Genomic DNA, 25,811 nt, shown 5'->3' on the forward strand with positions numbered 1-25,811 from the left:
ATGGCATTTAAACATAATTTAAGTCGCGATAGCGACAAGGCGGGGTCAAGCCATAATGAAACAAATAGGCGCAGGCAGACATTGATAAACTCAACTAAACAACAGATCTTCATCTGTATACAGCTCCACGTAAACAAATCTTCGACAACAGCCACATCAGTATAGTGTTCCTTCGTTTAGTGACTAGATGCTATTTGTCCTTAAAGTCGGATTTCCATATGAACATCCATAAAAATTAAACACTACTAATACCATGTAGATCAGGCCGCAGGCATGCGACACAATTATCTTGTAGTTAAGATACGCCATGGAACACTTGTGATCTGCAGTACTTCTTACAAGATTTGAGAACTGTTACTATTTAAGCAGTACTTGTTTATTTAATTATAAGAACATAATCAAATATTTCACGTTTATTTAAAAGGCAACAACTATCTCGTTTATATCACTTTGTTAACTTAAACATAGTTCTGAGCAATCGACCCAGCAATGCGTTCAGTAGTGCGAGCGTTTATAAAACCTAAAAAAACTGTAATGTTATTGTATCCCTGTTGCAACGCATTGCAAACAGTGCAAGCGGGGAACCAAACAGCAACAACGTTCGCCGCAAGTGCCTTTACTGAACGCAAGACTGTTCAAAAGTCTCAAGGAGCTTGGACAGTAACGTAATGAATCTGCCTATGTTTCAATCACCAGTAGCTCAACAATGTAGCTGAAACATGATGCGATTTCAGGTAAAAATACCCAGAGTTTGAAGTTTTGGATTGCATAGTCCTTTATTCCAGATGTACATATCGTTTGTCGTGCACAGGTTTTCTCGAAAAGTAAGTACTTTTAAGAGGACACAAACTATTTTAATTCGATGCTATTTTGCCTTGAAACATTCAGGGTATATTTCAAGGAGACTGACAATTAGTTTCAGCATGTTTATTATAGAATTTTTATTTTCAACATTCGGTTTTGCATGAAAATGCTCCCTCGAAAATAACATTTTATTTCGAAAGTACTTTTTTTAAGAGAAATGGTGAAACCATGAGTTTAACACGAAGACAGCACAAATGTCAGTGGCGGTTTCTGTCTATGCAGCTGGCTTCACGGGACCTGGCTGGGTGGAAAAATTGTTGGCGAGCGTGTGTGACGCCGATGGCTGGACGTACGTCGTCTTGGCCGGGGTGTCAGACCGGACCGACGCCAGATCTGCACAATAGTCAAGAATGACAATTTAAATACAATATCTAGATTTAGATTAAAAGTGCATGTTTATGTATCCATATGAGGGAGTTCGAGCAAATAGTGTTTGTTATGTTTGATTATTAAAGCTATCTTTAAAACACACAAATGAGCGCGGGTTTTTATACTTCCAGCTGCTATACCGTGTACTGACAACAATTCATGAACATTTGGAAGTCACAAGATGTAAAGCGCTTCATGAAATTAATGGATTTCTAAGCATGGCATGGAAAATGGCATGAAATATCCTAGTAACGCTGCCGATAGTATGATCTTATGCTGTGGAGGAAACCAAAGTACCTGAAGGATTACCTACTTGTCCGGCTTGGTGACCACTGATAAAAATCCTATTCGCCTTAAAGGCTGATACTCAAACCGGGGACACTTTGAGGATAACCGAGTGTGCTTGCCACTGCACTAACCGGATAACCTGTATCTCAAACGATACACACACACGCGGGCATAGAAACTTCGGGACAAAGCGACTCCTGATCATTGCGGCCCGGGACATAGCGACTCCTGGGCATTACTGACCTTGACATAGGGACCCGGTTTATATCAGACCTGGAACATAATGGCATGAAACATAGCGACCCAAGGACATAGCGGCCCCGGTCTCACCTGGTGTTATTTGCGGACGTCCACTGAAGCACAGCTTCCACACCACCAGACCAAGGCCTCCAACCACTGTCAGCAACAGGAGTAGGCCGACGGCAAAAATCCCCGCTGAAAATGGCCCGTCGTCTCCACTTCCGGAATCAGACCCCAGGGAGTGTGTGTCACTTTCAGTACTCTGAGAAGTCTGTGGTAAGGCAGGCGTGGTGGTAGTGAGCATTTCCGGAAGTGATGATACAACGTAGATGAAGACATTAGCCTGGTTGCTCAGGCCTGGGTCGCCTCCGTCCGTCGCTGTTACGTTGAATTGAAATACTGTGCCCGGAAGAACGTCCGCCATCACCACCTTTGAAGGAAACGGTACAAGACTAAAGTAAACAATATTCCAAAAAGTAAGATCATGTAGAGTGTTTAGATGATATACATGTAATGTAATTAGATTCTCGTGCTTGGACGACATATTTATAATAAGATGAACACAGTTTTAAGTTTTAAATGTATTGGACGTTGTTATTATGGTCGCTAAAATCACAAAATAAAGCAGGATCAAAAATAAACATTTCATTTTACAACCGCGTCTGTTTTCAGTGGATTATGGAGCATAACTCGACAATAAATTATGGCAAAGCTATTTGCCTTTCTTTAAATGAGCGTATTGTCTTTGACAACACATTTACCACTAGTTATATATTATACATGTATATAAGCTTTTACAATACTTCGACATAAACTTGCTTATAAAACGAACCAAGAATGAACGTTTTATTCAACATACTGTATTGAAAATGACGCCTTCCTCATTGACAGCAAAGTTTGCTGAATTACCAGAGTACGTGACGTCATTGTTTGGCGATGTCCGGTCGGCGTCTATGGCTGAAACTCGCTCTAACTGGGATATATCTCGCAATGTTTCTTGAAAGTGAAAAATGACCATTTGAATATGAATACAGTTTCAAATGGGGTGTTCAAACCTTGTGTATATTTTTCTTTTCTGTCACGGCATATTTTAGGTACTGGTCGTTATGACAATGTAAACTCTGAGCATAAAATACCAAATACAATACACGCACACAATAGTTTAAAGGCTTTTAATGGTTTGGTTTATCTTTTAAGCGTTGTGTATTGAATAACTTTGACAATCAATGTCAAGTAAGGTTTGAAAGTATATGGAGTTGTCAATTTACTTGGGGCGACCCGATTAGCAAAGAAAATATGCTTACATTATGTAATAAACCATTTTGTGCTGTCAAATACACGCTTAACTACGTGGATTTCTTAAAATAAATACCGTTTAATACGAAAATCGATAATATAGGCGCCGAGAAGATAGGCGCTTTGTCGTTGGCGTCTGTTATGGTGACGTAAAGTGGCACCGATGACGCGTGATTTGTAACGTCAGAAGCAATTGCAGAACACTGAAGTGTGTACGTATCCACAGAAGTCGTGTCAAGGTCGAAGGCGGCCACCATGGTAACCTGACCGGAAGTGGCGTCAATATTGAGGTTGACGGAGTGTTCACCGCAGTCAAGGGCGTACGTGACCGCAGTGCCCTCGGGGTCAGCAGCGGTGAGGTCGGGCACCGTCAATGGCGTGTTGTTCTAAAAGATAGGTCAAGATATAAACATGATTAACCTTAAACATCGGGCGCTCTTGTAACCCCATATATTTGATGTCTTTAAGTCATTTAAAGGTATTAAACCCTCTATTTAAGTAATTCTAGGCCAGTTTTACATGAAAAGAAAAATAATTATACGTAACATACTAAAATAAAACAAAAAACAACAACACAACAGTAAATTGAAAGCGTCGCCTGTCGTGAACACCCGTTATTTTCTAACCAAATTAAGTAGTTTTACATTATGCGCCATAACGAATGCAAATATTTTTAAGGGACAATTACAGTAAAAAAAAACGCTGATCTGTTCAACGACTGTAGAGTCTTATCTTACAAAACTTGTCTTACGTTCGCCACATGCTGGCATTTGAATTGTAGTGATTAAACATCCAAGGGCTCTGGGCCACTTTTTGTAACGTAGGATGCACTGATGTACACATAAATGGGGGGAGGGGTTGTAGAGAATCGAATTTTAGAATCTTCGCATGATGTGGCAAACCAGATGATACTCTTTAGGTATAGTTAGATAGATAGTTTAGATATATCTTTGTTTTACAGAATTAGAGTTAGGGTTAGGGTTAGGGTTAGCAAGTTTGTTTACATTTTTGTGTTGGACATTCTGGTGATCATCTTTTAACTTCATTTCTAATTAGTTTATTGTTTATTGGTTTCACATCAGCGTTTGGACACTATAGAAGTATGCTTAAATGTTTATGTTGCGAATAAACAATTTTGAAAAAGATTGGATAACACAGACATAAGTAAGAGAGCGGACATGAGAGTGTACAGACACGGACATTGCGAAAGCGGAGGAAGACGACGACGACGCCTGACAACGTGATTCCTATATGTCGTCATTCTACGCAGGCAACATACTTCTGTTAGAACCTATCTGTTTTGGACTTGTATTTGTAACATTGGTAATTGTCGTATAATTTTCCTGAAAGAATGGTGATGACTATATAATATAGACCATGATTACCACTAAAAAGCAGTACTAAAACGTCTACTCAGAACTACATTCACCGGAACTTCCTCCGTGGTCACATAGTAGGCTGTCCGTGACCACACCGGCGCTTCGTCAACGTCGACGACGTCCACCATCAACGTCACTGGTGCTGACGCCTCCTGGTCGTCTCCCAACGTCAGTGTGACGTTACAGGACGTAACGTCAGTCTCATAGTCTATCAGTTTGATAACGTCAAGGCTTATGTCTAAAACAAACATTGAAGCCTGTACAGTTTACCTTCGAAAAACGCCTTTTTAAAAGTTTCATTAAAAACGAACAAAAACGCATTGCTTTTCAACAATAAATAATAAAACTTAAACTCTCGAATGATTATTTCATCATTTCGTTTTCGATGACAAAGCTTACATAAAGTTACCAGTAAAGCGTCTTCGCCTAAAATTAACTTTACAATTATTCGTGAGTAGCTCTCCTGTGACGTCAAACATTAGGGAGCACGTGTGGGGTTCGAACACCGCGGTGTAACTGTAGACGCTCCTGTCTGCACTTCCGGCCGTCCAATGCAGGCGGAACCCTGTGGCGCCGAGTGACGCTCCTTCCGGCACATCAGCGTTGTATGTGGCGCTTAGAAACCGGGGAGGAACACTCGCGTCTGTTGTGAAATTAAGTCAGAAAATAAAAATTATATTTTATTACCTTAATAAATAACAACTTATAACAAACATATGGGATGGCTTACCGGCCGACGATTTTGAACGCCTACCTTCCGAGGATTTGGATCGCCTACCCGCTGAGGAGCTTGAACGCCTACCTGCCGAGGAATGAGATGTCCTACCTTCCGAGGAATGAGATATCGGACCTGCCGAGGAATGGGATGTCCTACCTGCTGAGGAATTGGATGTCCTAGCTGCTGAGGAATCGGATCGCCTACTTGCCGCGGAACTTGAACGCCTACCTGCCGAGGAATGTGATGTCCTACCTGCTGAGGAATCGGATCGCCTACCTGCCGAGGAACTTGAACGCCTACCTGCCGAGGAATGAGATGTCCTACCTTCCGAGGAATGGGATATCGGACCTACCGAGGAATGGGACGCCTACCTGCCGGGAAACATGAACCCATACCTGCTGAGGAATTAGATGGCCTACCTGCCGATGAACTTTGAACTCCTACCTGCCGAGGAACTTGAACCCCTACCTGCTGAGAAATGGGAATGCCTACCTGCTAATAAATGGGATTGCATTCCTGCCGAGGAATGGGATCGCTTACCTACCGAGGAATGATATTGCCTATCTGCCGAGGACTCGTTCTAATGAAAACTGCGTACATTCTTTTTTGTCAATTAACTGTTTAGAGACACATTTAATCTTTATAAGTTGACTTGTAAATTAACCAACAGAAGCACCTGTTATAATGACTGTGACGGCAGGTGACGTCACAGAGTCAAAACTGTCGTCTGCCGTGAAGATCCACGTAAACGCTGATCCAGCAGAGGGGGCATGTGTCGTCAGAATTACGGTGCCGTCTGTGTGCAACGTAAATAAAGTTTGGTTATTGAGATGAATAATGATAGCATACATATTTATAGCTTAGCATGGTAGTTTCGTTACCAATCGCATAAACCTTCATCGATATAAAGTTGAATATTTTGTCTTAAATATTTTGTGTTTAGACATATCAACATGTATAATAAAGACTAAAAACTCGAGGTACCCGACGTTTGGAGTTGCCCCGGGTCTGATTTCAGCCATTCACCGAGAAACTCGAGTATTCCTGTCCGTCTCGAGTATCCTCGGGTAACTACCCGTTAACTGTATTCAAAACATATCAGGACGTTTATTACGTAAGCTTCTGACCCCTTACCACTTGCTACAGTGAAGGGACCGTCTGCGGGGTCACAGAGCAGCGTTAGGGAGAGTGGCTGGCTATCCGTGACTGTCACCGCGTACACGGTTCTTCCGGCAGTCATGGTGTCCGGGATTAGCGCTGACGCTGGGGGAATAAATAAAAAAAAACATGTTTAGACGTGAAAATGAATACTGGAAAGGTAGCGGTTTAAAAAAAGATACAATGACAATTTAAAATCTACATAATTATGTGTGCTTCTTGAATTGTGACTCATTTAGTAGATTAATTATTTACGATGAATAAATATGACACCATTTCTCAATATCAAATATATGGGCTATCCACCTTCAAAATTCACAAACACGGGCACCGAATTTGGCTGTACGCTGACCAACAGGAAGTCTGTGTCAGTAGCGGAAGTGAGCGCCGTGCACGTCACAGTCACGTTGTAGACTGGAGTCACGTTGAACAGGATATTCGCGTTGTCTTGTAGGTATATACATAACCCTAGAAATGTAACGGGTGTGTGCGGTAGTACGTCAAAAGAAAACCATGAAAAGGAAAATGATGAACCGAGAAAGATACTCAAACCAGAATGGTTACAAAGATAAAAGATATGAGCCAGAAGTTGGCCAGTTTTGACTCAATACATTTTTATGAAACACTCATTTTAACGACAAACTAGAACTATCACGTACGTGATGACTACCCCCGCACGCCGCCTTGACACAGAATGTATTGATCGATTGATTAGGCAAGAATACATATCATGTTTTATTATTGTTTTAAGAAATAATATTTATTTGTCACAAGGTCAATGCAAAACACAACTAAAAAGACGAGAAGGGCTTCACTAACAATAAGCCAGGCACCATAACCTGGGATGAATACTCGAAAAATATGGAAGGGCATGTTCAATGGAATAGTTAGCATCACAAATTCCAATATGCAAAAGTGTAAAAATCATAATGATGTCCATTTAACTATTCTAAGACCATGGGTCACTAAACTTATGCCAGGCAGTACCAGCCATCGCGCTGGTAATGAATACTAAGTTACAGAGTAATATCTCCTGAAACTGTGGAAGTAGTTGGCCCCACAAACTCCAATATAGCCAAAAGTGTAACAATCACTTTCAACGACACGTAACTCTTAATGAGTGGGATAAATTCACTCCAAAAACCGACCAACCTACTCTCCAATATACATGCAATTGTTTTTGCTGAAAAACAACCCCATTTTGTGCTAAGCGCCAATGCATGGCCCATTTGATTGGTTAGACCTTGATTCTTTCCAAAGCTTCCAATGAAAGTAATGCTCTCACACAGAACTCACGCATTTTGTTATTTCTTCGAGAGAAATAAAAATTGAAACATATTACACCTAAACTCTTCCGTGATATTAAGAATGCAATTACCTGTTGTACCTGTACCAATTGTACATCACATAACTATGACAGCAAGAATATGTGTTTGTGTTTAAAACAAGACCAATCTAACCCTGATTCGGCGTATCTTGCACCATAAACGGGTTTCCCTCCGACCGTACGGGGCTGTAGTCCAGGGAACACGTATAACTTCCGATTGGGGAGAAAGCCAACACATGCAAGAGCGTCTGCGTTGAGGCCGTCTCAGAGACTGACGTCACTTCCGGTAGACTGGTGATGGCAACTGGCTGGAAAACGTTTGATGTTCGCTTGGTTATGATCAGTATTTGAAGTTTATGCTTAGTCATTTTAACATGATTACACAGGCAGTTATACGCTGAGTATGAGTTTATCACTTCCAAGCCCTTTTCCTCGATAAAAACCTGTACTGGTTTCAATTTTGAGAAGTCATTGGAACGTTTCCCTGGTTGTTTTTGAACTCAAAACCTCTTTGGAGAGAGGTGCACACGTACACTCATGTACCTTCAAACATATACACTCATGCACACGTAGACGGACCCATTTGTGTCATAAAATAATACTGATTTAGTTATTGTTTTGGAAACAGAAAACCTTTAAACGTTACCCCGCGGCTTTGTTTTTTTTAAAAAGCATTAATGAAGAATTATGCCTAAATGTGACTGATTTTCTGTTTTCTAATTATCATCCTGATAATCACTCATTAATCACACATACTGGTGACTTAACTGCATTGAACAGTAAGTGGAGACGCGAGTTTTCTTATTGTCAATACTAAAAATAACGATGTAATTCAGTACCGGCGGCTGAACGATGACGGTGACGTCCATCGTGTCCACAGACCCGCATCTGTCAGTCACCTGGAACGTCAGCACGTGTGTTCCAAGCACTAGTTCGCCGCTCACTCGTACATCTATACGTTATGGAAATATAAAACAAGAGCGCTGCGAAGCAAACGCAAACGCTCGTCTTTTTTTGTTCAGCCCAAAAAGGGGACATAACTCAAACAATATTTAAGCCAGAGTGATGAATATTGTTATGCGTCTGTATACGTGTACCAAGTTTCGTTTGAATATCTTGAACGGTTTTTGAGTTTTGGCCAAGGTGTTTGCATAACGACGCTGCAGACGACGACACCAACGCTCTTTTATCCCCGTTTGCAATTTTCATCGAAAAACAGACAACATAATGCGTGGGCTATTGAGATCTGGAGTTCTAGGATAGCCCATAAATGAGCGATGCATCTGTTTCAATTGGGCGCTTATACTTGTATTGTATAGACAGCAGAGCGGAAGAGACGGTTTAAGATATAAAGGTGTCCGGGCGAATAACCCTAGCTCTATTTTTTCAAATAAAGCCCTTGGTTATCTAACGTATCCCTGAGTAGTCAGTTTGCGAGGACATGCAGTACCACACTCAACGCGAATCGCCAGACAAGGAAGTCACTGTTACCATTTTAATAAATCGTTTTTTTGCCTGGACAAAATAGGGGTTTGAATCCATCCGCCACAGAAGGAGAACTTTACTCAGTGATATGTTATTTAAACGATTTTTTTTCGAATACTCGTGACCACGATATGCTACTTGAATGGCGAATAAACATTTAGACGATCAAAGTACGTTAAATGAAATACAATTCAAACACATATTATCAACAGAGTTGAAATGTTGGGAATCTAAACTTCGTCAATCTACCTGGTGAAAGAAACGCAAACAACTCGCTGATTTCCATGGTAACGGACAACGATGCGATGTCGCCCGGGTCGTCGTCAGTGTACTGTACTGTGTATACTATGCTAGAGACCGTCGCGTTAGCGTACACCGTCACCTCATGTACGGTGTTCGTAAAGTACGGGGTCACACCTGAATGACGTCGGGATACAGTGCTATATCAATATTGACATGTAATTTGTAATGTGTATCTATATATATATACGAAACTGTTGAGTGTGCTTAAATATAGGCAACCTGTATAGATATGTCAACGTTTCGGTTTAAATACGCTGCAGAAAGTTGTATTTAAACACATTTGTGAAATATCTAATAAGAGTTTAATAAGATTGGACTGACACTGCCTGATGGTTCCATTACTTGAAATCATTTCGTATTCAATTGACGTTTTTACACATACTGGCCGCTAATATTGCCCCTATAGAGAACTCCCTGTCGGCAGTGATGTCATATCCGGTCAGTTGGAGCATGCTGCCAACAGAAAGCGCTGTAGAAGGGGTGAACCTCCAGACGGGGTGAGAAGCCGCTGTTCCTACGAAAGGGATACTCTCCTGGCCTGAGCTGTACCTGTAGCGGGAAATAGTTTTACTGTGTTTGTGGGTTACTAGACATTTGTGTCATGAACGCTATGTTGCAAATTACTTAATATGCTGTCGGAACGTTTTTATTTTTTGATAAACTGTTGTCTTTTGAATAAGTCTAATATGAAACATTACCGACACATGTACTAGTATTATGTTTCGTGTGTCGACTGCAAATACCGGTACAGGAAACAGCTTGTACTTGAGATACAAATGCGAGGATAATGCTGAAAGTGCAGCAGAACGAAATGGAGGCGCTAGGTTACCAGGCGATGTAGTCTCCCGTATCCACGGATATCCGGTCTCCAAGGGCAATCGATACCACCACTTGCGCTATGTCCTCCTCACCTGTAACAGAACGAAGAATAAAAGTATGTGTTAGTCTGACAAAAACAACATTTTGCGCCCACAACTTCGTTACTTGTGGAGAAATGCACAGTTGGTTAAGACAAACTGGAAATCATAGTGATCGCTTTCGTTCATCACTGAAACATCAAAGTGTGTAATATTTATGTAGGTGTTGGGAGTCATACGCTGTTTAGGGCTCCCTATCATGCCACATATTAGAACAATATTTTAGGTCCGAGTTTTCTAAAATCATTGCCAATTTGCTGATCAACGTTCACATTCAATATGTGAATCAAGAAATGTCTGAATCGTCTTACCAGATCGTATATCCACGATGTTTTCGCCCACCAGCACGAGAATATCCGGGTCGGCCGTCTCCCGCCACACCTGCAGGGCGACTTTTCCGGCGCTCCTCGGAAACACTCGCCACTCACCCACCGTCCCACAACACGGCATCCGACTGTCTGCTGCGCGAATCAACATCAGACTCCCTAAATGTTAGTGCATGCTGATGTTAATGAAAAATATCCATTTTGCTGCAAATAAATGCCTGTAACCTGATTGCAAGAAATTGAGGGGTTCCTGCAATGTTGTTATTATTAAGATATACACAAACCAATACAACAGTATTGAATGCTAAAGACCCTTGAAATAGGAAACCTTTTTACTGATTGGTGAAAATAGTTGATTTTATTGATTGATCGTAACAGGACGAAAAAGCGTACATCCAAAACAACTAAATGTAAAAATAATAATTCGTAACAAATATTTAATTTCGGTGAATATAAACTAAACGTGCCACTATAAAACTAAATAATGTTTTAACAGAAGTTAGAGAACAACAACAACAAAAAAAAAATAAAAAAAAATCATTTAATCAAAATAACTGACCTTTCTCTTACGATAGTCAGAGCAAAAGAGGCCTCAATAACCATGTGCTTTGAAGTGGGCGCGCACTGCGGCCAATCAGTACAGTGTACTAAGTTACGTCATGCGATTGCTGGCGATATGGTTATAGAGCACTATTAATTAGATGTATTACCAAGATACCAATAACGAAAGCTATCCTTAAAGGGATAACTTGAATCAGGTTATTTCAGAACATAATCAAAACTCCAGATCCCACAGACCTTTGTTTTAGGCTCCATTTTAACGAGAATAACCATCGGGGCGTTGGGGAATGGGGGAGGGGTCGGTCAATATGTCCATATGAAAGCAAATACCCACTATGTAATTATTCATCACGATAAAAAAAAATAATAAAAAAAAATAATCTTTTAATATTGGTATCAAATTTCCTCGGCAAGTTGTTCATACAATTAGATCGATGTTTTAATACCATGCTTAAGCCTGATTTTGCTATGTTTCACGTTTGCTTATTTGTTTTCCTTGAGAAATGGAGTTTCTTATTTTCAATATGCAATAATGTAAAATCTATAGCAGATGCTTACTGAAGTTATTAATTTAAAACATAATTAATCATGTCGTTTGTGTAGCATAACAGACATAGAGGGATCATGTTGTTCAATCGTCTTTGTCGTCGTCTGCGACGTCACACAATCATGTCCGCTCTCTAAGCATTTGTTGTCCACTTATATTGGTTACAATGTTTCTTAGCATACGATCTTGACTTACCAGATTGCACCTCCAGTGTTATGGTCAATGAATGGCATTTTTTTACCAATTTCACTTTGTCAGCTATTTAACCAAGCTTATCTACAATGTTCATGGTCGTAATATATCGACCGAATTCGATAACCAGTCCGATTGCAGTATAACCTCTGGAGTTATAGCCATGTATTTGCCAAAAACACTATCTAACTTGAGCATTTCTTATTCAATCATTACCGAACTAAGTTACAAGGCTAATGGGCATACCATCTCGACTTTCCATATGTTATAATAACTCTGGAGTACTAGCCCGTGAATTGTCAAATTTTGACCAAATTCACTATGACCGCTCTCTTATTAATCAAATAAATATTATTTAGTTAGTTATAAAAGGCCGCCGTCCCAAAACACATAGCATACAACATAAATACATGATACGTAGTGACACGGGAATGGGTCAATACAACCATATGATTTTTATCAAACATGTTTATTTCCTTTTTAATATAAATGTTCAATACAGGTTTGTATACATAATAAGTCAATTTCTGCAATTTTTCCGATTGGTTTGATTTTAAGAGTAACGAAGGCATTTAAATCTGCATTTGCATCACTTTTGGTAATATGTATTTTTTCATCGCAAACTACTGTGAAATCATTAATGTTCGTGGGCATGAAATTTCGTGGTTTGCCGAAAAAAAACAATTTCGTGGGTACGTGAATTCGTGGATTTTCATTTTTGAAAAAAAAATCGAAGATGCGATCGTCCTAGATCGTCTGCATAATATCCACACGCTGGCCCGTGATTTCCGTCTTCTACCTCACTCGGTTTATGACACTCGCTAATGTGGTACGACATGCAATTTGTGCATATACCCATGTCACTTATCGATTTAATTGGGAATAAAGGTAATAAAAGAAGATGTACCCTGATCATAAATACAGATAGGGGAAGCCATTGAATGCCAATTAAGAATTTTGCAAACTGTGAAAACACCGAAAAGGTGCGTATATTGTCACGTTCGGTGCTTAGTAACCTTCAATATACTAGTAATCGATTAATTATTTCATTAAATAAAAAAATCGAGTACAGACACTCATCACGCACATCTTGTAAACTTGGAGATTTTCATTAACAGCACACGTTTAAACACGTGCTTATAACTGTCATTTGCTGCATAAAACACATTTAATTGATTTGGTTCATTATTTGTTAAAGGCAGTTATAATATATTAACAGAATGATGATCGTAAGTTATACAGTGAGACAGGTTTTAACACTGTATACTGCGACCTCTGTAAATAATATACTAGAGTATGTACGTAACAAGGCAATTAAAAAAGTGAATAAAGGGTTAATATTTCGTGGGATCTTGAATTCGTGGATCACCCAACCCACGAAAACCACGAACATTAATGCCCCACGAACATTAATGATTTCACAGTATATATAAACTTTCTATTGGAAATATTAAATTTTTCTCAAATGCCATACTAACATGTCCAAGAAAACCTCAAAGGGACAAGATTGCTCTCGGGGGCAAATTGACGCAAAGGGCAAATGTTTGGTATGACAATGCATTGGTATGTCTATTCCCCACGTACCATAATTGTCCTGTAGCGTGGTACCGATGGTGACGGGAACTGGCTGTCCAACTTCCATCGCCGTAACCCCAGTACATGGCAGATCTGAAGTAACATAGAAATGTACAATGCATTGCTGATGAGCCCCGGCTAACAATACGTCTCGACAGTTAACCTCTACAAAGCCCGCACCTGATTGTGACTTCACTAATAGAACTAGTATTCGACATTCTCTCGCTCTGGAGCCCGTATCACTTCAATCTCTCACTCTGGAGTCCGTCTCACTTCAAAATCTCGCTCTGAAGACCGTATTACTTCAACCTATCGCTCTGGAATCCGTTTTACTTCAACCTCTCGCTCTGGAGTTCGTATCACTTTAATCTCTCGCTCTGGAGTCCGTATCACTTCAATATCTCGCTCTGGAGTCCGTATCACTTCAATATCTCGCTTTGGAGTCCGTATCACTACAATATCTCGCTCTGGAGTCCGTATCACTACAATATCTCGCTCTGGAGTCCGTATCACTTCAATATCTCGCTCTGGAGTCCGTATCACTTCAATCTCTCGCTTTGGAGTCCGTATCACTACAATATCTCGCTCTGGAGTCCGTATCACTACAATATCTCGCTCTGGAGTCCGTATCACTTCAATATCTCGCTTTGGAGTCCGTATCACTTTAATCTCTCGCTCTGGAGCCCGTATCACTACAATCTCTCGCTTTGGAGTCCGTATCACTTCAATCTCTCGCTCTGGAGACCGTATCACTTTAACCTATCGCTCTGGAGTGCGTTTTACTTCAACCTCTCGCTCTGGAGTCCGTTTTACTTCAGTCTCTCGCTCTGGAGCCCGTATCACTACAATCTCTCGCTTTGGAGTCCGTATCTCTTCAATCTCTCGCTCTGGGGTCCATATCTCTTCAATCTCTCGCTCTGGGGTCCGTATCTCTTCAACCACTCGCTCTGGAGTCCGTTTTACTTCAGTCTCTCGCTCTGGAGTCCGTATTACTTCAATCTCTCGCTCTGGGATCCGTATCTCTTCAATCTCTCGCTCTGGAGCCGGTAATACTTTAATCTCTCGTTCTGGAGCCCGTATCACTTCAGTCTCTCCCTCTGGAGCCCGTTTTACTTCAGTCTCTCGCTCTGAAGCCCGTATCACTTCAATCTCTCGCTCTGAAGCCCGTATCACTTCAATCTCTTGCTCTGGAGCCCGTATCACTTCAATCTCTCACTCTAGAGCCAGTATTACTTCAACCTCTCGGTTGTCGCGGTAAGCGGTTGTCGCAAATTGTATACACACGTGCTTCACAGAGTAAGCACCAATACATATTTTCCACGAGTGGCATAGTCAGGAGCGAAATATATACTTTTGGTGTTCACAATGTGAAATATATTGCGATCTTACACTAAAACAAACTCTCTTTATTTTTATTATATGCATAAAAATATATAAAAAAATGACAGTAAATAATTGTAGTTTTTTAGAAAGGCGCACCGAATGGTATGCGAACGAAACGTCATTTAGAAAAGACGTCATTGAAATTGTATCCTAGCCCTGTGCGTGGTGACGTTTAATTTGGAGGGCGGCTCAAATTACAAAAACAGAGAAAAACATCAAATTGATAATTTCTTTTTTCGGAACAGTGAAATTAGTATCAATTTTATGTCACTTGTAAATATCTATATCAATATACTACACTCTTTTTTTTTCATTTTTGCAATATTTATGGTAAATTATATGAACAAATCATCAATTCCGTAAGGCCTTACGTGTTAACTGTTCGAACCTGGTACTACCAGCTTAAGGCGGTCAGCCGGGAGGACTGGACGAAAAATGAACATGTCAGCATGTTAGTCAGACATTGCCATCCTAAGTACGTATCTTATTAACGCTATATCCGTGTGTAAACGGCTTGTATTAGTCAAGTCAAAGACAGCGAGCACCCAATTATGTATTTTGTAGGGCGATTGTAAATTTTAAATGCCTATGCTGCACAAGACAAAGCCTTTTTCGCCTTTATATCAGTAAACGTACTCGAGCAAATGGGTACATCACATTCCCCTTTCCGCTCATCTTCGTTGGTTGTGTAGCACCACGGAGCACCATTGCTGCCCTCCGGATCCCTACAGAAGTTAGACGCCGCGTCGTCCGTACCGTCGTGGGGAAAGTAGTAATCTTCGTGTCGACTGTGCGAGTTCGGGAAATCCGACGCCCATGCCTGACACGTAATCCCTGATGACGTTGTAGACATGCGCCCCGCATAGCCTGCGCTGTTCACTCCATCCCAACAATCATCACCTTAAACAAATACAAAGGAAAGGGATGCGTTACTCAGATGTCGTTTGTGCGTTTACTTAGCACGTTTATTTGGCGGCGAGGGTGAAGGTTAAGGAGTTCTCATCTAACCTCAGATAAGGTGGCTTCCAACCCTTCAATTTATAATGGACTTCAGAAATGAACATCAATACTGGTTTTCCTGCTGGATATGGACTAATGCGAGCGTTTTTAAGCTATGAAAATTAAATATTGAATACACAGTTTAGTTTTAGTGCAAGTGAACAGATCTGCTGTCACTTTTGTCCGTCCGTGAACATTGGATGGGAGATCGCAGTTAAAGCCATTGGTCGGGAAGGTGCAATTCCAGCCATCGGATAAGAGGATACAGTTTAAACGATTAAATGGGAGAGTACAGTTTAAGACATTGCATGGAAAAGTGCAGTTTAAGCCATTGTATGGGAGAGTGCAGTTAAAGCCACTGAATGGAAAAATGCAGTTAATATGCCTAGTTTAACCCTTCTATAAATGAGTTATGTTAATATGATTTAACAAAGTTGCTTCACAACTTGGATATGATAATGGTGACCATGCATTTAAAATGGATTAAAGCATATATGTTATATAACTGTAATTTTTTTATCATTGTGATTTGTTTATTATAATAATAAGCCATTGTATGGGAGAGTGCAATTTAAGCCATTGTATGGGAGAGTGCAATTTAAGCCATTGTATGGGAGAGTGCAATTTAAGCCGTTGTATGGGAGAGTGCAATTTAAGCCGTTGTATGGGAGAGTGCAATTTAAGCCGTTGTATGGGAGAGTGCAATTTAAGCCGTTGTATGGGAGAGTGCAATTTAAGCCGTTGTATGGGAGAGTGCAATTTAAGCCGTTGTATGGGAGAGTGCAATTTAAGCCATTGTATGGGAGAGTGCAATTTAAGCCGTTGTATGGGAGAGTGCAATTTAAGCCATTGTATGGGAGAGTGCAGTTTAAGCCATTGTATGGGAGTGTGCAGTTTAAGCCATTCTATGGGAGAGTGCAGTTTAAGCCATTCTATGGGAGAGTGCAGTTTAAGCCATTGTATGGGAGAGTGCAGTTTAAGCCATTGTTTGAGAGTGTGCAGTTTAAGCCATTCTATGGGAGAGTGCAGTTTAAGACAATGGATTGGAGAGTGCAGTTTAAGCCATTGTATTGGAGAGTGCAGTTTAAGCCATTGTAAGGGAAAGTGTAGTTTAAGACAATGGATGGCAGAGTGCAGTTTAAGCCATTGTAAGGGAAAGTGTAGTTTAAGACAATGGATGGCAGAGTGCAGATCAGGCCATTGTATAGGAGAGTGCAGATTAAGCCTTTGTATGGGAGAGGACAGTTTAAGCCATGCTATGTAAGAATGCAGTTAAAGACAATTGATGGCAGAGTGCAGTTTAAGCCATTGTATAGGAGAGTGTTGTAGTTTAAGACAATGGATGGCAGAGTGCAGTTTAAGCCATTGTATGGGAGAGTGTAGTTTAAGACAATGGATGGCAGAGTGCAGTTTAAGCCATTGTATAGGAGAGTATTGTAGTTTAAGACAATGGATGGCAGAGTGCAGTTTAAGCCATTGTAAGGGAAAGTGTAGTTTAAGACAATGGATGGCAGAGTGCAGTTCAGGCCATTGTATAGGAGAGTGCAGATTAAGCCTTTGTATGGGAGGGGACAGTTTAAGCAATTATATGGGAGAATGCAGTCTAAGACAATGGATGGAAGAGTGAAGTTTAAGCTATTGCATGGGAGAGGACAGTTTAAGCCATTATATGTGAGAAGACAGTTTAAGCCATTGCATGGGAGAGGACAGTTTAAGCCATTATATGTGAGAGGACAGTTTAAGCCATTGCATGGGAGAGGACAGTTTAAGCCATTGTATGGGAGAGTGCAGTTTAAACCATTGTATGGGAGAGGACAGTTTACGCCATTTTATGGCAGAGTGCAGTTAAAACCATTGTATAGGAGGACCTGATGTAACGCAGCGTGCCCAAGGGTTGAAATATTCTTACCGGACATGATTGATATTTGTTTCTTTCACACCTTCAATTTTTCATTTGTATAAAATTGACGCAGAGAACGCATATTTTGTATCACTTTCTTCTCAATAGCGCGTGCGACATTGTTTACTTTCGCATGGTTATGTAAGATAACGTTGAGTTTTCTTTAAAACAACATCGCATTATTAACATTAAATCATCTTGCAATCATATTTCTTGCAAAACAATATATTCAATCGCTTTTATTTGAAAAGGTTCAATTTAATTTTGATAAACTAAACAATGTATCAAATAAAAAGGTGCATTATTCCATGAAGGAAATTTCCCTCACGGCCACTTCTGTCAATATCATAATTATTATTATAATACATTATAAAATGCAGAAGTATTGATTAACCTATACCAGGTGTGGAAGACCATATCGTTGTTTGCAAGAGATTTCTTTCGATCATTTGTTTTCATCGTTTCGTAGTGGGGACAATTGACAAGTATGACCTTAGTCTTTACAATACAGTGTCATCTTGTGAGCAAATAAAAACTGCCATTCTTGAGAAGTAGACAAACACCCAACAGAATCGTGGTTAAATGATTCTTTTTGTTACCTAACATAATAATATCGTGTCACTAAAGTTAACATACTAATTATATGTTGATAAATTCATAAAATATTCCATCACTTAAATTCTTTATGAAGTTTATGAATACTTAATATACATTGTTTGGCTTCAGTTCATATTTCAGAAACTCAAACATTGGGATGCTTGTTTGTTTCTTAATACTGAAAACAGATTTTGTATAATTTTATTCAATCAAACTAACATTCATTTGGAAAAGGATTTCTGTCAATAAACGTAATATGAGATCGTTATTTAGTATATATATTATTTAAATTAAGTATTTGTCTGCTAGTAAAAAAGGATTGTGAGATAAAGGCGTTGAACCGAAAAACGGCCTACATTTTTATCTGGTCAAAGCATCATTCCCTACACTGATTAGAATAGTTTTATTATGCTTATGCTAGCGAAAGGCTACCGACAAATAAGCTGGCGTTGTTTAATGACCAATGCAGGGCTCTGGCCAATTTATTTATTTCAATTTAAGAATAAAGAAATGAAAAACAAAACAAAACAGGTTTTATTAGGACTCTTGATTAATGCTTCTTTTTTTCCTCCGATCAGAACACAAAATGGTAGCTTTGTTCTAAAGTATGTTCAATTTACCTTAAACAATAAACATAAACATTGTATAAGTATTTCGATGTAATCATTTTCATGAACTACAGACCGTTATTTTGATCATAGAAACTTGTTTTTAATGACAAAGAGTACATTTCCCCCATTCGGAACTCCTAGGCCATTTTTATCGAAAACAACTTCGGATGTATTTGGACAGTTTACATACTCAGAAATCGGTATGTTTAAGTCCGCGTAGTAATTCAATTTTGCAGTTAAAGTTAATGACTTAACTCTTGGTAATCTTAATTGTGTTTGCAATAATACACTTCTCTGGCAATCAATTCAAACTTTGATCAACAAATATAAGCTTTTCTACTACATTTAATTAATGATATAACTCAAAATTTTACGATCTACTTCTACTGATGTACCGGCATACATCCGAGGCTGTTTTCTATAAAAATGGCCGAGGAGTTCCGAATGCATTTTCCCAACATATTTGCAGCTCTAAAATATTCATTGATTTCAGAAATCGTTCATACCATAGAAGAGTTATCGTGAGAAATTACGCCATTACATAATTAATCAGTGTATATACAAACTTGAAATGTTTCACACTGTATCATTTAGCACAGTGACGTTTCTTTTGACAGGGCATTCAACTTTATTTATATATAAAAAAAAAACACAACGAACAAGAAGTGTCGAAGCTAAAGCTTTTTGATCTATAGGACCGTTGACTTGAGCGAGGTTTGAACATATATAGTATTTATATTGGATTGAAGAGGAAGGTGTGTCCTCCTGTCGTGGAACCTTTTTTTAATAATAAAGCTATTAAGAAACATTTTTCAAGCATTCTGAACAATAACGTGCATTCACATTTCGGCTGACTTTAACCAGTGAAAAGGTACAAAGTATATGCAGTATAACCCCCTTAGCCTTTCGGGTTTTATTTATGATTTCGAGTTTTAAGCACGTTTTAAGCACTTGCTATTTCTTGGGAAACTTATTCTTTTTGTACGCCCCGTTACCCATGTATGTTTATGTAGGCTATGACAACAAAATACAATTGGAGGATATCGATATTTTATGTTAAAAATGCATATAAAGAGCATTTAGAGAGTATTTAATTAAATCAAAATATGCATATAAAATACAGTTTATGTTAATTATATTTGTAAGCTGATGCACGTATTCAAAGGAGACAGGTATGCCCAAACAAATAATCTTACAAAATTCAAAAGTTTTAAGTTTTAGGTTTTTTCGTCTCAATCATGTTACAAATACATGAGAAAAAGAGCAGGAGAACATATTGAGAGGTGAAAGCGAAAAGGTTCTATCTTCTTCTTTATTTAATGTCGATTTGAACATTTTCGCAATCATCCCTCGATAGATATATATATTAAGGCATTTCAAACATTAACATAAAAATAAATAAATATACATGTTATATATCTAAATTTTCTCAACTGTTAAGTTCAAATGGGGAAGTACATTACGTTACATTTCTCAAAATAAATTTATCAACGACATACATGAATAATTTACATCAATTTATGAATTTGTATTGTTATCATGAGGTTTAATCTGTAATATATCTTTGAATTTTAAAAGCACCACCGTATCAAAATCTGACCAAGTAATCTAACAAGTGTATCTTTTATATAACAATCAACCAATGATCATTTGCATTGTATGGTTATCAAACATTGGACACAGACAGTTTTAAAGAAAAATAGGTTTTGTTAGAAAGTTACATTTTGACAGCTAAAGAAAACTCATGTATGCTGTTTCATGTATTTTACTATGTGAAGGCATCCACATGAACATATTTATTCCATATTTATTTATTCTGAAACAGTTCGTCCCAGATTAATCCAACGTCTTTTATTTTGATTCCGTTTTGATTCAATACATTGAATTTCAATACGTGTTCTACTGCTAAATTTCAAACCCACAAACTATCATTAAAGCATTTATGTCTTTCTGGGCATTGATTCTTGATTGCCAAATCGCCAGAAATAGAGAATATTTGTGTATTTGATTGTTTATACATTTTATCACTTTAACTCTCGTTCTTTTCATTTTTAAAAAGGAAATCAGTGCTATTGACATGTTTTGAGAACTAGTCAAACGTTATTCGCCTTTCCTGGTTTTAATTTCATCATAACGTTTGGTATAATTTAAAATTTTAGGTCGCAGATAAAGATTACATATTTTGAAATGCCGTAAACAAAACAGATATTTGATTTTGTGGAACTGGATATTTGTGCTGCATATTGTGGTAGATATCCAGTTTGCAATTCATGTGAATTGCACTTTTACACTATAAATTACTCTACAAGAGTAAAGCTTTTATCTGATATGGATGGAATGACACGTGATGTTTTATACACATAATAAAAAAAATAATTGGAACAAAAAAGTTATTCCTATTTTCTATATTTCCAAATTGTATGTCTTTTTTGTTGTTTACGTTATTTTCCATACCTTTTGCAAAATCAAGAGTCCATACAGCAAACACCAAAATCGCATATTCCATCATTAACATCATTTAAACAAACATATGAAGTAGCCCTCAGAAATTTCACAGAAGCTAGTGTGGCATAAAAATTGATGACGGAAATTTATAAAGTTAATATAATACAAGTAATCGATTTTCAACAAATTAGATACCCATTACTTATAATAATGATGTAAAACGTTTAAAATATGACTAAGGTAGCCAATGTCAACAAGCTATCAATGCTAGGGTCACACAATTAAATTCATTGATACGTTTATTTCATTTACTAATTTGACACTGACAAAAGGCGGGGTCAATTCTGAAATACTAATATATTGTTTTCAATGGACTAACGTCAAATTTTAATGAGTACATAAAAGGAAAATGGCAAGGGGTTAACCTTTATAAGAAGCCGGCGAGTGAGGTCATGAGGTCGATATCATAGCAAATTGGGCCTGGAATTGAAAAAAGGCCTATAATCACCGTTGGCTCCCAGGAAATCAATAAATGAACAAGTTTATGTTTCATCGTTCTCATTTTACCTAACCGTTATATCACTTGGACACCTTTTACCTTCCAATCCAAGGAATCCCAACATGATATTTCCTTTGAAACAAGCTGTTAAAGATGCCGTGTATATGGACATCGGATTAATGACCTTTGTGAGAGCGAAATGACAGACTACCTTCGGATACAGGAACGGTTTGAGGTTAATAATGTGTTTCGATTTTTTTGTAGTTTTTAATTTAAACATTGGGTGTAGCTGTTTAAGCAAATCTTTTACAAGGAACAAATGTGAAGGGGAGGCAGCGGAGCGTCTCCTTACTCAGCACGGGATTGCAATCTTCCTTGGGGAATTAGATCTCAGGTACACGAGCAGTAACAAGGTGAATGTTCACTGTATCACTGGCTTTGATTCTTTACCTGGTTTGGTAAATAAATTGGTCATTTTACAGTGTGCTTTTCTATAACTACGACTTTTGGTATTAATGAAGGAAGAATATTATAATTTATAACGTCTACCTGGTACTATGTTTGCTGTAAGATTACCTCACTTTTAAATACCAGTACGATCAACTTCTCACCATGACTTCATGTCATTCATTTATTTTCATATTACAAAGATAATTAATTTTATTGCTGACTCCAATGTAAAAGTTATCCGCCACACTGAATTGTGCATATTAAAAAAAATGTTATCTCTTATTCGCTTCCAGTAAATGATTTTGGTTAACTTAACTCGTACTTCGTAGGGTATTTCTATACGCGAGCTGTGTGCCCTGACGCAAATGCGTGTGCAGGAGAATGCGTGAGAAAACTCAGGAATGCATGCGAACGGATGTGCATATCACACTCTTAGTTTTAGCGATTTGTTTTTTGATGGTTTATGTGCACTTCAGGCTCAGTCTAGTTGTTTGTCAGAATTTGGCCGATCTCGTTACCCGGCAAGACAACATTCAATAATTGCCACAACAGGAAGTATTATCAGTTATAGGCCACTTAGATTAACACTTCAATTTAGATGTGTTTACTCTGTTAGTCTGTACAATTATACTTTGTCCTAAATTAAACATCTTTTTTGGTTATCCGATTCTGGTTTGTCCTATTAGTTTAATCAAGCATACGTTACTTCGTTAATCGGAATACCGCAAAAAATGGCCCGGAATCCGTCGTACGAAAGGAGAAGAGCGGGTTGGCACCCCCCTTATATACTTTCGCATTCACGCTACAGTGAGCCTACAGGTGATACAAAATAACTACTCTTCACAATATTTTTTTTACCTGCAGATGGTAAACGCAATCGTTGACAAGATTCCCATTATTAAAGTGTTCCTTCGTAGGCAGTACGTGAGTTTGACAAAGTTCTTTTCACTAAATCTATTGATGACAGGATCATTCTTGTCTCAATTTTAGTAAGTATATGCTACTTGTCATGTACCAAGTAGGATTTTCATATCAAAATTCATCAAAAATAAACACTAGCATTCAGACTAGGCTGGGTATGTTTTGGACATGTGACACGTCATCTTGTATTGTAGGTACGCCATGGATAACATGTTTGAGGTGTTTAATAAAAGCTTTCATTCAAGATAGTAAATTGGGTCGACTGTTGAGATCATTTTTAAGGTCAACAACGTTGTTCCCGTCAGCATTCTGCATTACCTCGAACAAGATTTGTCAAGGCAACGTTGTTCCCGTCATCATTCTGCATTACCTCGAACAAGATTTGTCAAGGCAACGTTGTTCCCGTCATCATTCTGCATTACCTCGAACAAGATTTGTCAAGACAACGTTGTTCCCGTCATCATTCTGCATTACCTCGAACAAGATTTGTCAAGACAACGTTGTTCCCGTCATCATTCTGCATTACCTCGAACAAGATTTGTCAAGGCAACGTTGTTCCCGTCATCATTCTGCATTACCTCGAACAAGATTTGTCAAGACAACGTTGTTCCCGTCATCATTCTGCATTACCTCGAACAAGATTTGTCAAGACAACGTTGTTCCCGTCATCATTCTGCATTACCTCGAACAAGTTATGTCAAGGCAACGTTGTTCCCGTCATCATTCTGCATTACCTCGAACAAGATTTGTCAAGGCAACGTTGTTCCCGTCATCATTCTGCATTACCTCGAACAAGATTTGTCAAGACAACGTTGTTCCCGTCATCATTCTGCATTACCTCGAACAAGATTTGTCAAGACAACGTTGTTCCCGTCATCATTCTGCATTACCTCGAACAAGATTTGTCAAGACAACGTTGTTCCCGTCATCATTCTGCATTACCTCGAACAAGATTTGTCAAGGCAACGTTGTTCCTGTCATCATTCTGCATTACCTCGAACAAGATTTGTCAAGACAACGTTGTTCCCGTCATCATTCTGCATTACCTCGAACAAGATTTGTCAAGACAACGTTGTTCCCATCATCATTCTGCATTACCTCGAACAAGATTTGTCAAGACAACGTTGTTCCCGTCATTGTTATTGTTTTAATATTTTCTGCTATCGAACTTTAATATCTACACACGTGATCTGCATTACTTCGAACAAGATTTGAGACAAATATTTCAGCAGAATTTGTTTTATTAAAATAAATGAGCATATAACATAATATTTCACATTTTAATATTAACAACGTTATCTTTAAAAAATGCACATCAATTGACCCTTAGAAACTACATGTTCACAATACGAAAGTAACTTTGACAGTATCGTTATGAATCTACTTATTTTCCAATCATCAGTAGCCCAACAACCGTGAGCTCAAACATGCTGAAATTTAAGCTAAAATAATTTTGGATCGCATGTAGAAAACTTTGTAATTTTAACACATGTAGTTAATGTGTATGTTTGTTTATAAGCGTTCACTTTCCTTATTTACAATAGACAATATCGATCAATTTGATGTCAATTATTTCAAATGTACATGTATTTGTCTAGCAATGATCTTCCGAAAAGTAAGTATTGTCTTTAACCATTCAGGATATATTGCAAGGATATTAAAAATAAGTTATAGAATTTTCATTTTCAACGTTTGGTCAGAGTTTTGCTTGGCAATGCCTTCTTGAAATCATCATTTTATTACGAAGGTATTTTATTTAAAAAAGAAAATGTAACACAGTGAGTTTAACACGAGGACAGTATCCAAGTCAAAGCACATACGATTCCTAAATGCCATGGTTCAGCCTATGTCCAAGGCTTCAGGGGACCTCGCTGGGTGGAGTAGTTGTTGGCGAGCGTGTGTGACGCCGATGGCTTGACGTACGTCGTCTTGACCGGGGTGTCGGACCGGACCGACGCCAGATCTGCACAATAGTTTAAGATGACAATTTAAATACAATATCTAGATTTAAATTAAAATTACATGTCTCTGTATCCATGTTTGGGAGTTCGTGCCAATATTGTTTTTGATGTTGCATTATAAATGATATCCTTAAAACACAAAAATGAGCGCGGGTTTTTATACTTTCTGGTATACTGTGTACTGACAACAATTCATGAACATTTAGAAGTCAGAAAATTTAAAGCGCTTCATAAGATAAATGGATTTCGAAGGAAAATGGCATGAAATATCGCAATGCAGATAGTATGGTCTTATGTTGTGGAGGAAACCGAAGTACCTGACGGATGATCCACTTGTCCGGCTTGGTGATCACTAATAAAACTCATATTCGCCTTAAAGGCTGATACTAAAACCGGGGACACCTTGGTGATAACCGAATGTGCTTACCACTGCACTAACCGGATAACCTGTATCTCAAACGATACACACACACGCGGGCATAGAAACTTCGGGACATAGC

At 38.6% G+C, this 25,811-nt stretch overlaps 1 protein-coding gene across 1 annotated transcript; it reads right to left on the bottom strand.

Annotated features, from left to right (window-relative positions):
* Window positions 1-1,078: 1,078 nt before the first annotated feature.
* On the bottom strand, window positions 1,079-13,612 carry LOC128242898 (uncharacterized). The gene is made up of 15 exons (XM_052960320.1): window positions 13,555-13,612; window positions 10,656-10,829; window positions 10,257-10,338; window positions 9,810-9,976; window positions 9,374-9,541; window positions 8,479-8,591; window positions 7,773-7,947; window positions 6,619-6,780; window positions 6,289-6,417; window positions 5,831-5,950; window positions 4,879-5,079; window positions 4,487-4,674; window positions 3,274-3,443; window positions 1,852-2,213; window positions 1,079-1,197 (listed from the first exon to the last, which is right to left on the bottom strand). The coding sequence occupies exons 1-15, from the start codon at window positions 13,610-13,612 to the stop codon at window positions 1,079-1,081; spliced, it is 2,388 nt and encodes a 795-aa protein (XP_052816280.1).
* Window positions 13,613-25,811: the final 12,199 nt, after the last annotated feature.

Source organism: Mya arenaria, chromosome 8 (assembly GCF_026914265.1).
Source record: "Mya arenaria isolate MELC-2E11 chromosome 8, ASM2691426v1".
In the NCBI taxonomy this organism is placed as follows: Eukaryota; Metazoa; Mollusca; class Bivalvia; order Myida; family Myidae; genus Mya; species Mya arenaria.

Coding starts and splice junctions, on each gene's coding strand:
- LOC128242898 (XM_052960320.1), bottom strand. CDS start 13,612: ATGGAAGTTGGACAGCCAGTTCCCGTCACCATCGGTACCACGCTACAG. Junction 9,977..10,256: donor ACGGGAGACTACATCGCCTG/GTAACCTAGCGC, acceptor TTCCCGCTACAG/GTACAGCTCAGGCCAGGAGA. Junction 7,948..8,478: donor CCGTCATCGTTCAGCCGCCG/GTACTGAATTAC, acceptor AACGTTTTCCAG/CCAGTTGCCATCACCAGTCT.